Source organism: Glandiceps talaboti, chromosome 14, assembly GCF_964340395.1.
Source record: "Glandiceps talaboti chromosome 14, keGlaTala1.1, whole genome shotgun sequence".
Classification (NCBI taxonomy): domain Eukaryota; kingdom Metazoa; phylum Hemichordata; class Enteropneusta; family Spengelidae; genus Glandiceps; species Glandiceps talaboti.
Genome location: NC_135562.1, coordinates 9,842,448 through 9,855,133, shown reverse-complemented (window position 1 = coordinate 9,855,133; position 12,686 = coordinate 9,842,448). Strand labels below are relative to the sequence as shown.

At 37.9% G+C, this 12,686-nt stretch overlaps 1 protein-coding gene across 13 annotated transcripts in view; it reads left to right on the top strand.

The window, feature by feature from the left end:
- The window catches only part of LOC144445939 (uncharacterized), a 287,770-nt gene that overhangs the window by 124,170 nt on the left and 150,914 nt on the right, over positions 1–12,686 (top strand). For all 13 annotated transcript variants that reach the window (XM_078135586.1, XM_078135585.1, XM_078135584.1 and 10 more), the window contains 11 exons: positions 3,015–3,251; positions 3,652–3,810; positions 5,079–5,297; positions 5,745–5,891; positions 6,043–8,352; positions 8,802–8,948; positions 9,591–10,016; positions 10,495–10,815; positions 11,352–11,466; positions 11,700–11,917; positions 12,207–12,509. In XM_078135586.1, coding sequence (XP_077991712.1) covers positions 3,015–3,251; positions 3,652–3,810; positions 5,079–5,297; positions 5,745–5,891; positions 6,043–8,352; positions 8,802–8,948; positions 9,591–10,016; positions 10,495–10,815; positions 11,352–11,466; positions 11,700–11,917; positions 12,207–12,509 — 4,602 coding nt within the window. The remainder of the gene's footprint in view (positions 1–3,014; positions 3,252–3,651; positions 3,811–5,078; positions 5,298–5,744; positions 5,892–6,042; positions 8,353–8,801; positions 8,949–9,590; positions 10,017–10,494; positions 10,816–11,351; positions 11,467–11,699; positions 11,918–12,206; positions 12,510–12,686) is intronic.

Genomic DNA, 12,686 nt, shown 5'->3' with positions numbered 1-12,686 from the left:
TGGGGCAAAATTAGGACGCCAACCTAGTTTGACAAATTCTGTTCATTTTTGACGAATTTTCAATTTTATGATTAAAATAATGCAACTGCATGAGGTTCTGATTCACTGGACTTCATCCTTTTATTAGAACATCATGAAGTGTTTGTACAGTACTTTGAAAGTGAATGGCTAAAAGTTGAGAATTTTATCCCATAATAAAAGCCCAAAAAATGAAGAAAGTCAAGGAACTTATTTTTTGGATCAAGGATTCACAGAACACCAAAGTTGGGGGTAATTAGGCTAGAGAAAAGTGTGAGAGTTACATCATTGAGGGAGCTAGTGAAATCTCACAAATAATCAAATTTGCATTCATAATGTTTACTGTATTTGATACGTTGAATGTTCGACAGGTGAACTAAAATTATTATCAACCAACCTATTGGCAGTATTTCATGTTTTTATCAGCCTTTTCAGCTGAATCAAAACTCACATGAAGGTTCAAATTAGGGAGACATCAAAGAATTATGTAAAGACAGAAAACAAATTTTTCGGGGCAAATGAAGAGGAATGTTGGACAACTCTTATCTGCATATCATGAGTGCATCCCATAATCTTATCTAGGGTGTTGGTACTATTTGTTTGTGTGTTCCTTTTTCCATTCCTCTTGATCATAACAAAATAATCATTAACATGCAATGACCTTTAACCTCTGCATGAGAAATGATTCCTTGACTAATGACAGCCTGGAAATCTGAATGTTATGTTTTTATTTTTTTTCTTCTCCATTTTCCTCGTCTTGCTTTCTGTGCTATCACAGAATGTATTGCTTGACTCTGAGGTACGTGGTACTAAACCATTTCTGTTGTGTCTCGTCTTATTAAAATCACTAAAATTATATCCTAATTATTAAATAAAATATGTTCTGTCATGTCATGTTGTTACCATGGTTATGTTGTCTTTGTAGTTTGTGAACAAAATATTTGGTATTTGTGTAGTAAAGGAAGTGTGGAGAATTGATGCAAGATTTCTATACAGTGCATGACCTGAGGCCGATGAATATTCGCCAAAGATAATGAGTCATTATTTTTGCATAAATTTGCATAAAGCAAAACACTGCTCATTAACATTTAAAAATAAATGAATAATAATTGCCTCATATCGTGCATTGGATAAAGATTTCTCGCACAGTTTGATAATACACTGTAAAACTTGAAATAAAATGTGCAGTTTAATCTTCACAGAAAGAGATACAGGTTTATGGGTTGCCAGTTCTCAATCTGAGTTCAGTGCATGAAATTATCATTTGTTGCAAACTGTAACAACTCTTTTTATGGCCACTGTTTTATTATTTTACTGTAAAATTTATAAGGAATTTTACATGTAAAATGTGGTATACACCTGTATGTGAAATACATTAAATTTAAACTTATTTATTTCAATTTCATCTGTTATCAGATGAAAATAAAACTGCTTATTTGTTTCAGGTTACAGTGCATTATGTATAAAATTAACATACATTTAAATACATTATGATAAATTAACTATGAAAACATGAATAAATCATCATAATATGAATACATTATGAATAAATCAACATATATGTATACACTATGAGTAAATCAACATATGAATGCATTATGAATAATTCAACCAACAAAATATTCACTAAAAATGGTTAAAATACCAATAATTAAACATTGTACATGTCAATTAGATATCTATTTTATCTAGAAGTAATATAGTAATAAGTTGAAATCATGATTCATTGGTGTGCTTATTTTTGGGTGCGGACCCAAAAATCAATTGGAATGGATATATTGCATATTTTGTGTACAGCTACGCAAATATTTGTACCCCCAGGGGATTCAATACATCTCATGGTGTACGATATTACGAGTAAAAAAAGAAAAAAAAGAGTAAACTAAACTGAAATTTAACAAAATAGTTTCAAAAACCGTTCCAGCTAGTAGTGTTTAAGTTTTAGTTTCATACATACATGTATGTAAAAATGTGTCTATGAAAAGCAAGGTCATTGAAATAGGAAGCTGCTAAATCATGTTAACTTGACATGGAAATGAGATAATTTCATATTGTAGAGATGTCTTTTGGTATGGAAATCTAAACATAACATTGTCTTGTCTACATTTTAGTCGTACGCACTATTTAAAAAAAAAGGTGCACATGATCATTTATGTGAAAGGTTTATTCATATCTCACAGTGATGAAATTACTTCTCAAACTTACAATGTAAACTTTTATTAAAAAATGATCTGTATTTATAATTTGATCAATATTAATGTTCCATCAATGTACCTTAGCATGTGGGAGTTTTGATGTGGGTGGGTGGGTGGGTGGGTGGGTGGGTTGGTGAAGGTAATAAGGGAATTGCCTTTTCTAAGAAGCAATTACGAATTTGAACATTTCTAATTTGTATACTGAATTTACACTACTGAAATGTTGTGCCAATTTGTTGCCTGTGATAGTCAACCCCCCTCCCTTCCCCTTCCCTCATTCAGTTTAATTAACACATTTTTGGCAGTTTCTGCTCTCTGTAAGCTGATGGGATAAGAAACAAATTTGCGGTGGCCGATATAAGAAGGAAGTCCTGTTTCAGAAAGTGTGAATGAACTTCACAGAACTGTGATAGCTGTATGTAAAATGTATGTGCGGTTAGGCAAATATGCTGCTCAGAGGCTTATAGTACGAGTTCTGTCTGTGTCTATATGTAAATATATTATTAACATAGATATGCATGGAGCAGTTATTCAAATTTGGTTCAAAGGCAATATATAGCCTGTGAGATATGTCCTGTCACTGCGCCCTCACTGGTCGGCTCTATCTGTGAAAGAGGTTGACCGATGTGTGAGGGTGCCTGTCATGGCATACCTTACAGACTAGGGCAATATATCAATATATAGCATAAGATGCATTCCATCCAATATGGCCGACTTTCCAATATGGCCGACTGATAACAATATGGCCGATTTAGATCCATGTAGTTCAAAAGATGTAATTACTGTATGATCTGATGACAGGCATTCATGGAAGATGTGGCTAATCACAAAGAGCCAATCAGCAAGATCTTATATAGCACAGAAACATTCCTGACTGATCATAAAGATGCTCTGAAACCTGAACAAAGAGAAGAACTAACTGTCAAAACTACAGACCTTCAAAATGGCTACGAAAATCTGATTGACAAATCAGCTGAGAGACTACGTCAAATCCAAGATGCTCTGAGACAGTTGGAAAGACTGGAAGACAGAGGAGATGTAAGTTATTGCTTTTGTTCTTTGATTTCCCTTTCAAACATTACATATTTTTACGTAGAGTATTTGACTCACTGTAGGTAATTCCCTCAACAAAAAAATAACAACAGAAGCCTGTTTTCGAACACCTACCCCCACTCTTGATCTACAATCTAGTCTGTATTCATATTTTTTGATTCTCTTAGTCTTGTGAAGACTTTGTGTTATATAGTAAAGTTGCTGTCATGCTCACAACAACAGTAATTTGATATTTTGTCATTGACTCTGTCATTAAACCTAAAAAGAAACCCCAAAAAACCAAAAGCTCCCAAAAAATCAGAGTTATCCATGAATGTAATGTCAAATAAGAAGTTTATTATTTCTAGTTTTGTTGATTTTTTTTGCAATTTTATTTCTATATTAGATTTTGAAAGGCAGCGTGGATGCACAGTACAACCGTATCATCCGACTGATACAAGACCAGTTAGGCTGGGTAACGGTGAAAGAGAAGGAAATCAAAGAGATTCCTGCTGATATGCCCAAAGAACCTCAAGAAATGAAGATACATAATGTGCTTGTACAGGTAGGTTGACTCTACAGAATGATCAATCACTTTTCCGCCCAAAGAAATTTGCACAAAATTTTTGAAATTTGTATTTGTTTGACATATTTCGGTCATTTTTTAACAGAATGAAAAGAAATACAAATACAAATGTAACAAACTATAGAGCAGACACTGTGTATGTGACATGTGTGTTATCTTTATTGTGACTATCTCAACATGAAACCTTGTGATCAGTCTCACTGATCTTGATACATCGTTTAAAAAAAATTGCGAGCTAAGTTGATGAATTGTAATCACCCTATAAGCAAGATATATTACGACACTGGTAATCCAGCCTTCGGTTTACTAAGATAGACACAAACTAAATCTATTGTTCTTCAATGTGGTAGATTACACAAGTGGGCGATAGCAGTTCCTCTGTTGTGTGATTCTAATCACCCTGTGATCAAGATAGCATAAACATTGGAAGCCCCAAAACAGCACTGCAAGTTCATGTAACACTAAATAAACTGGTTTTCAGAGATGCCTCCCTACTGAGACTACCAGTGTCCATTCGATAGCTTATCACTGTTGTATCAACATGTTGCAACAATAGTTTTAGTTTGTTTCTAGCTTAGTAAACTGAAGGCTCAACTACCAGGGTAATAAATACTGAATGAGGTTGAATGTACTTGAGTAAAATTTACCAACAGAGATGCCACCCTACTGTGAGTGTAATAACATTAAGACCATTGTCAGTTTATATCAATATACCACAATAATAGTTATAGTCTTGGTTACCCAGACTCTCGCCGCTGGGGGCTGTGCCTATGAGAACACCTGAAATGAGAGTCTGAGGAAATGAGATTCCAACTATCCCACACAGGAAGTAGCCTCTAGAGCAGTGCATCATGGGGAATACTTCACATCCAACATTGCAGGCTGAATGATTTGGGTACCTTCACTACAGATTATCACTTTTCAAGCGACTGATACATTATTTCAACAAACAGACCTCGTAAACCCATTTTTTATGCTTGGAAGAAATGTACTGTGTGACTTCCATCGCGGGGTAGTTGGAACGTGGTTTCCCCAGACTCTAGTTTGGGGTGGTCTCATAGAAGAGTCCCCAGTGGTGAAAGTCTGGGTAACTGAGACTATAATAGTTATAGATTGTGTATGAGTTGGTTTGCAAATAGCTGGTCTGCAATGGTTGTAATCTGTTCGGCACAAAACATTTACAAAATACTGATTCCCACTGATATGGTATTTCATCTGTATTTATCACCCATTCTTGTTCCTCTTAGGGTATAAATCATGATATCTTGGAACAAGCCAACATTATTTCAGAGACAGTAGGAAGAAGTGAGCAATTCCTGAAAAAGAATAAACCCAAACTGAAGAAACCACAACAAACAGAACTCCCAAAGAAGATCACTGAATTGAAGACAAAATACGAGAAACTGGGTGTCAAAGTCAAACCTGTTTTGAAGAAATCTAATCAGCAGTATGCAAAGGTTGAAGAGGTAAGAAATAAGGTTGATTGATAGATTGATTGATTGATTGATTGATATATTAATTGATAGATAGATTGGTGTGATTAATTTGATTGAGTGATTGATTAATTGATTGATTGATTGATTGATTGATTGATTGATTGATTGATTGATTGAATGTTTGATTGACTGATTGATTGATTGATTGATTGATTGATTGATAGATTGACTGTTTGATTCATTTATTTGTAAAAGATTGACACTTTATTCAACTCATATTTATGCCAAAATAAATAACTTTCTGTGCACTGACACCATTAAATATTGCTTTATATAGTGCACAAAAAATAATCTTTTTTTCACGTAAATTAAATAAAGTTCTTGTTTTAATCAAAATTTGGGATCATGCCCTGTGACGTCTTTGAGTAAAATCTCTGACACAAAGATCGGTGTACAATTATTCCTGTCTCATTACAGATTGTTCTCCGAGAAGAATTCAACACTGTGTTTGAGAAACTAACTACACAGTTGAGATGGGTGCAGGCAAGAGAAGCAAAATTAGTGACAGAAACTGTTACCATGGAAACTGTGGAATTCATCACCATCAGAGTTGAAGAATACACAGTAAGTATAGCACCTACTGATAAACTTAAAACAAATCAATATTATTTGCAAATCAAAAAGGCATTTGAACTCACATTGACTCTTTCCCCCACAGGTACAATTTGATGACCCTTGGAAGTACTAAATAATTGGAATTTTGTTTCTTTTTCAGGTAATCTTTGAAGAGATTCGTGCCTACAGACAAGTCATAGCTGTGACGTTACAAGAAGCAGAAACCTTTGAGTTGACCAACAGAGACCGACTGAAGCCTGAACTGCGAACGCAACTACAGAGTACTGTACACCAACTCAGAACAAGTTTCGAACGAGTTACCGTGACAACAGAGACTGCACTGACGAAAATGAAGACAACGTTACAGACCATACAGAGAGAGGAGGCAGGTATTAGTCCAACCACTGGAGAATCTGTTACTCTTGTAGACAAAAAGCGACCTGAGGAGCCTCGCGAGCGGAAGATTATTACTGAAGTTGTTGACAGGACAACGGGAGAAACCATTCCGATAACCGAGGCAGTCAAGAAAGGTCTGATTGATAGAGACACAGCTAAGACGTCACTGCAAGATCAACTGAGTACAGGTGGCATTATTGACCCAACAACTGGTGAGAGATTATCAACAGCAGAATCTATCAGGAGAGGATTAATTGATGAAGACCTGGCCAAGGAAGTCCTTCAAGAGCAGTTGAGGACAGGTGGTATTATCGACCACACTACAGGGCAATTAGTGCCTCTATCAGAAGCTGTCCACAAGGGTCTTGTTGATGAACACACAGCTAAGGAGTTACCACAGGAGAAAGATGAAGAACCTAAGGAGTTGCCTAAACCAGAAGAACATGAACCAAAGGCTTGGGAATCAGTTGTCGAGGAGAAGATTTCTGTACAAAGAGTGGAGACTGTAAGGTCTGCCCCTGTAGCTCTGGAGCCTGATAGCGAAGAGCCCTCTGAAAAGAGAACAGTACGAGAACCAGATTGGATGAAGCCTGGTGAGGATAAGCCATTCGATGTGGTAGATTTTGACACCCTTGGAACAGTTGAGAGACGCACTTTCACTGAAGAGGTTATTCAAAGACAAACAACAGAAGTTGTCCATACAGAAAGAAGACTTGAAGATGTTGAACCTGTGGAAAGAAAACCTGATGAAGAAATACCGGTTGAGAGAAGCCCTGAGGATGTGCTTCTTGAGATGATACCGGGTGAGACACCAGGAGAAATTAGACGTACTGAAGAAGACGTCAAACCTGTGGAAAGAAAACCTGATGAAGAAATACCGGTTGAGAGACGACCTGAGGATGTGCTTCTTGAGATGATACCGGGTGAGACACCAGGAGAAATCAGACGTACTGAAGAAGTTTCAGTCAAAGAAAGAGTAACAGAGCTGATGCCAGATGAGAGACGGCCAGGGGAGGAGTTGATTCCTGAAAGAACGCCAGGTGAAATCAAACCCACAGAAGAGGATCTAGTGAAGGAAAAACCAAGAGAGTTTGTTCCTGGAGAGATAAGGCGTGAAGAAGAAATAATTATAGAGAGTCAACCTGAGGAATTGGTTCTTGAGAGGGTGCCAGGAGAAATACCTGGTGAAATAAGACCCACAGAAGAAGTTCCAGTTGCCAGGAGACCGGATGAAGAAGTAACTACCATCACAAGATATGAAGAAGAAACGTATATGGAAAGAACTGTGAAACAGGAAGTGATCGAAAGGAAAACAGGGGAAGTTGTCCCTGATGAGAAAAAACCAGAAGAAGCTGCACCAGCGAAGAAACAACCAAAAGAAGCAGCTCCAGGCAAGAAACCAGGGAAGGGACCAGTCATTAAGAAATCTGAAGAAAAGCCAGCAAAGAAGACGCCTGAAGGAAAACCAGCTCAAAGACGGCCAGAAGAAAAGCCAGTTGCTAAGCGACCTGTAGAAAAGAAAACAAAGAAGGGGGATGTACCAGTCCAAAAACGACCTGATGAAAAACCAGTCAAACGTCCTGGTGACAAACCTGGAAAGAAACAGCCCGAACAAGTTGCCCCAGTTAAAAGACAACCTGAAAAGATGGTTGCAGGTGAAAAACCAGGTGAAAAACCTAAGAAACGACCCAAAGAAGATACCACAGTTATACAGAAGTCTGAAACAATGGTTGTTGAGTCAGTACCTGGGGAAGTGCCTGGCGAAAGACACACTCTTGAATCCTCCCGTGCAGTTATAACAACAGATGTGAAGAGACGAGCTGTTGAGGAAGAAACGATCATAAAACCAGAGAAGATTGAAAGAATGGAAGCACTTCCAACCCAAGCTTTCCCTCCTAGATTCGAAGAAGAAGTTATAAAGTCAGAGACAATACAGAGAGTGGAGACAGTTCCAACTCAAGCTTATCCTCCTGCTTTTGGGGAAGAGATGATAATCAAACGAGAGAAAATACCACAAGCTGAAGCAATACCATTTGATGTGGATGTGACACAGATTGACTATGAAGAAAGAAGGGTAGGTAGCATACTGGATAACATAATTTGGCTCTGTACTTTGGGAGTTGCTGAATAAAGCTCACAGGGTAATGAGTACCTCTAAATGGGTAGCACCCTCAGTGGTGACCTTTAATTGCCTGTACAGTAAGCAGAATAGCCCGAGGGGGGTCTAGCAGCCAGACTGAGTGATTGGGCTATGTAAAGTAGATCTGTTCAAAAGAGAGACTTCAAATCACAGTGAATGATGTACACTGCAGGTCTACACTGCAGGTCTACACTGCAGATCTACACTGCAGGTCTACACTACAGGTCCAGGAGAGGCTCTATATGTAGGTTGAACTTGACTCAATGTTCTGTTTAAACTATTCAAAGTTATGAGTGCATCAGATGAACATTATTTGTTACATAAAAATGTTAGTTTTTTCATAAATGACAAATTGACTTTTTTTTTTTTTGAATTCTCCTCAGTTGGTTATCATAACTCAGATCAAGAAGTTCTCCTACAACATTGACGAGTTCTTGAAGTGGGTGACAAGAGTAGAACACCAGTTAGGATCAGAACAACCAATGAAAGAAGAGCCAACTGAAATCCGTAGACAACTACACGATAATAAGGTAGGGTGAACAACTTTAAAATCTGTTGAGATATAGGCTGTTACAGAAGTTTGACAATTAATTAGACAAGTAAAAATATGATTGTGGGGGTTGGCTGATATTTACTGACTTCAGCAACATTTGTATCTGTTGTCTTTTGTTTCTTTTTTGAGTGAGGCAGTAGCGTTAGATGAGGGAGGGAAGGAGTGTAGAGAGAGAGAGAGAGAGAGAGAGAGAGAGAGAGAGAGAGAGAGAGAGAGAGAGAGAGAGAGAGAGAGAGAGAGAGAGAGAGAGAGAGAGAGAGAGAGAGAGAGAGAGAGAGAGAGAGAGAGAGAGAGAGAGAGAGAGAGAGAGAGAGAGAGAGAGAGAGAGAGAGAGAGAGAGAGAGAGAGAGAGAGAGAGAGAGAGAGAGAGAGAGAGAGAGAGAGAGAGAGAGAGAGAGAGATGGGGGGGGGGGGAGAGGAAATCTTTCTTTAATGATCATTCTTTTATTCTTGTGTATCATATTATTTGGTGATTAGTATATGTATATTTCAGTTCTGATAGCATGATAAGAAGTAATGAATTGCCCATCCCTATCGACAGAGTTTATCAAATTGTTAGGTTGCTTCTACCTCTAAATGCCATTTCATGATTAGTAATTCTTGTTTACTTTGTCCACAGGGCATAGCTGATGATGTCACAGCACATGAAGAACCAGTTAAAGAAGTCATCAAAGGTGCTGAAGACTTCCTGGTCATTTATGGTCAAGACGTCGACGAGATCGATGCTGAAAAACTGAAAAGGAACTGCACTGATCTCAAAGACAGGTATGACAAGGTGCAAGACGAGACTACCAAGCGAGTAGACCGTCTCACCGATGCTGACAAAACTGTGGAGTCTTTCACCCAGAAGACTACAACCTTTGAAAGCTGGTTGGTCCCTGCTGAGAAGAGGCTCCCTAAGTTGGTGGAGGAACTTGCCAAAGAGCTACCAGAGCTTGAACAGCAAGAGAAGGAGGCTGAGGAGTTCGTAGCTGATGTAGTGGCCCACAAACCAGATGTAGATGATATTAACAGTACTGGACAAGATGTCATTGAAAAAGCAAAGGTAAGCGTCATGCTGAGACCCCTCAAGTTTGATATGGAGATGGCCAAAACAATACGGTCATACAAATAATGGTGAATATGTAGGGGTGTTCATTACAGGTTCATGCTATTGTAGGATTAAAATTTGGTGAGAAAAACAGTTGTATGGTAGAGCGAAAGAAAGGATTGGTCCTGAACCAAAAATTTATCCTATGCCAGCCTTATGGATCCACTGATAAGATTATGTACTAAGTAATGAAAATTTCTACTCACTGAGTCAAAATATTTCTTGGAAGTGAATCCATTATGAACCCAGAGTCCATAAACATTCATTCTTGCAAGATTATAGTAATGTCGGAATCATTGAATACATAAGATGGAAATGTGTAGTTTGCCTCGGGAGTTGAAAAGGCATGTGTTATTGATTCTGATTTTTTTTGTAATAAATCGTACCGCATGTTCTGTTTTTCACTTTCTGATTTGTGGGATTTTTTTTGTAGGTCTACAAGAAAGAAATCACAGAGTTCAGAACAACTGTGTTACCAAGACAATTCAACAAGGACTATGTTGAAGAACCAGAGTCTACTGTTGTCAAGGATAAGGTCAATGACCAAACAGTCCGCTACAACAAACTGACCGTCCAATACACACAGTATGGAGAACGACTTCACACCTTAGTGGACAAACATACAACATACAAGGAATCGGTTGACGACATATTGCCATGGTTACAACAGACTGAGTCTGACATTACAGAGGAGAACAAGAAGCCTGTCCCATCTGAACCAGAACCTCTGAAGGAGAAAATTGATAGGCTGAAGGTTAGTGTTGTAGTTTCTTTTGTACACTAGAGATATTTGATTGGATAAGAAAAAGTGAGCAGCTCAGCCAATCAGCAACTTAGAATTCTTACAGTATTAATAATTGTAACAAAGTTATCATTTAAAGCCCGGATATGGAACCCCAGTACAGTTGAGATGAAAATTGAAATCCAGTGAAGTTGCCAAGATTTCATTACGGTGTACCATAGTTATGGTGGGGAAACCGTGGTAACTTAATTGTGATCCACTAAGAATGACTTTTCACAAGCATATTTTAGTTTAGTGTTGTAGCAATAATAGAGGACATATTCTAATTTTAATATCAAAACTTGAACTTCTGTTTTTCAGCCAATCATTGAAATGAATGTCCTAGTGCTTGTATGTAAAGTATGTTGTGATTGGATGACAAATTGAACACAATTGTCCACTGACCAATCATTGTAAGTGTTTGGAATTGACCATTCTTGAAATGTATATCAATACCAAGACATAGATTATTTACGATGATGTAATTTACTTTATTTTATTTTTTTTAGACTTTGAGTGATGATATTGTGGCTCACAACAAAGATGTGGAGAAAGTGAAAGACAAAGGAAAAGATGTGACCGAGGTCCATCCAGAGGTGAAACCAGAAACTGAGAAGGTTGTAGGTGAGTGTTATAGGCCTTTGTGATGAACAGTGCCCTCTATGGGCAGATGTGTTGTGAGAAAGAGCGCCCTCTATTGCTAGAATGATTATGAATGTGGGAATAAGATTCAAATAACAGTTTAATTATACTATTGTCTGTCTTTCAGCATCAAACATTCCACCACGGCAAAGTAAGGTTCATATTTGAAAATAAAAAACTGAATAAATTTGTAATTTTGTGTTTTGTGTGTGTAGATGATGTTGTTACACGTTATGAGAACTTGAAGACAGAGGCTATCTCTACAACCAATGTGCTACAGACAACACTGACTGAGTCCCAGAGTACAAATGATGCATTGGATGCTATCATGAAATGGTTGGATGAAGCTGAGAGAACTGAGGAACTGTTGGACAGAGACACACCTGTTGTTGTTGAGAAAGAACCATTGAGAGATCATCAACAGAATGTCAAGGTATGTGTTTTCATTTCACATCGTTTGTGTGTGACAGTACAGTAGTGTGTTGTGTGGTATTATGTGGAGTGATGTGATGTGATGTGATGTGCTGTGATGAAGTGTCAAGGTATGTGATGTAATTGTATGCTGTTTGTGTGCTTCAGTAGTATGCTGCGTTGTGTTTTGTGATGCAGTGTGTTTTGTAATGTGATATTAGGCATTGTCATGATGTGATGTGAGATGACATAATTAATGTTATGTTGGATGTGAAGTGATGAATTGACCATAATATCTCTCTCTCTTTCAGGTGTTACTGACAGACATAGAGAACCACAAACCCAGCATTGATTCTCTAACTGAGTCTGTCAACAAAGACCCAGAACAAGCCAAGATTTTGAAACCTAAAATTGATGACATGAACACGAGATATAACAAACTGAACCAGAAGACTAAAGTACTGGACAGCTATCTCCAAGGACGACTGGACACTCTGTCAGATTTCTTAGACAAAGTAGACGAGCTTGAAGACTGGATGTTGCCAACACTGCGTACGTTAGACTCACAGGAACTGGCTCAGTTTTCAGTACCGGACAGGAATGAGAAAATAGAGGTATGTACAGAATTGGTTTGTGCAGTCCATGATAAAATTAACCTACTCATATGATCTTTAAGAGTTGACTGAGGCACAATCGTGGTTCAAATCTTGCCCAAGGACTTTAGCCATCCATAAACAAATGGCAGCGACAGGGCTCGAACCTGCAATGGGCAGATTCCTAGCCGGCCACAG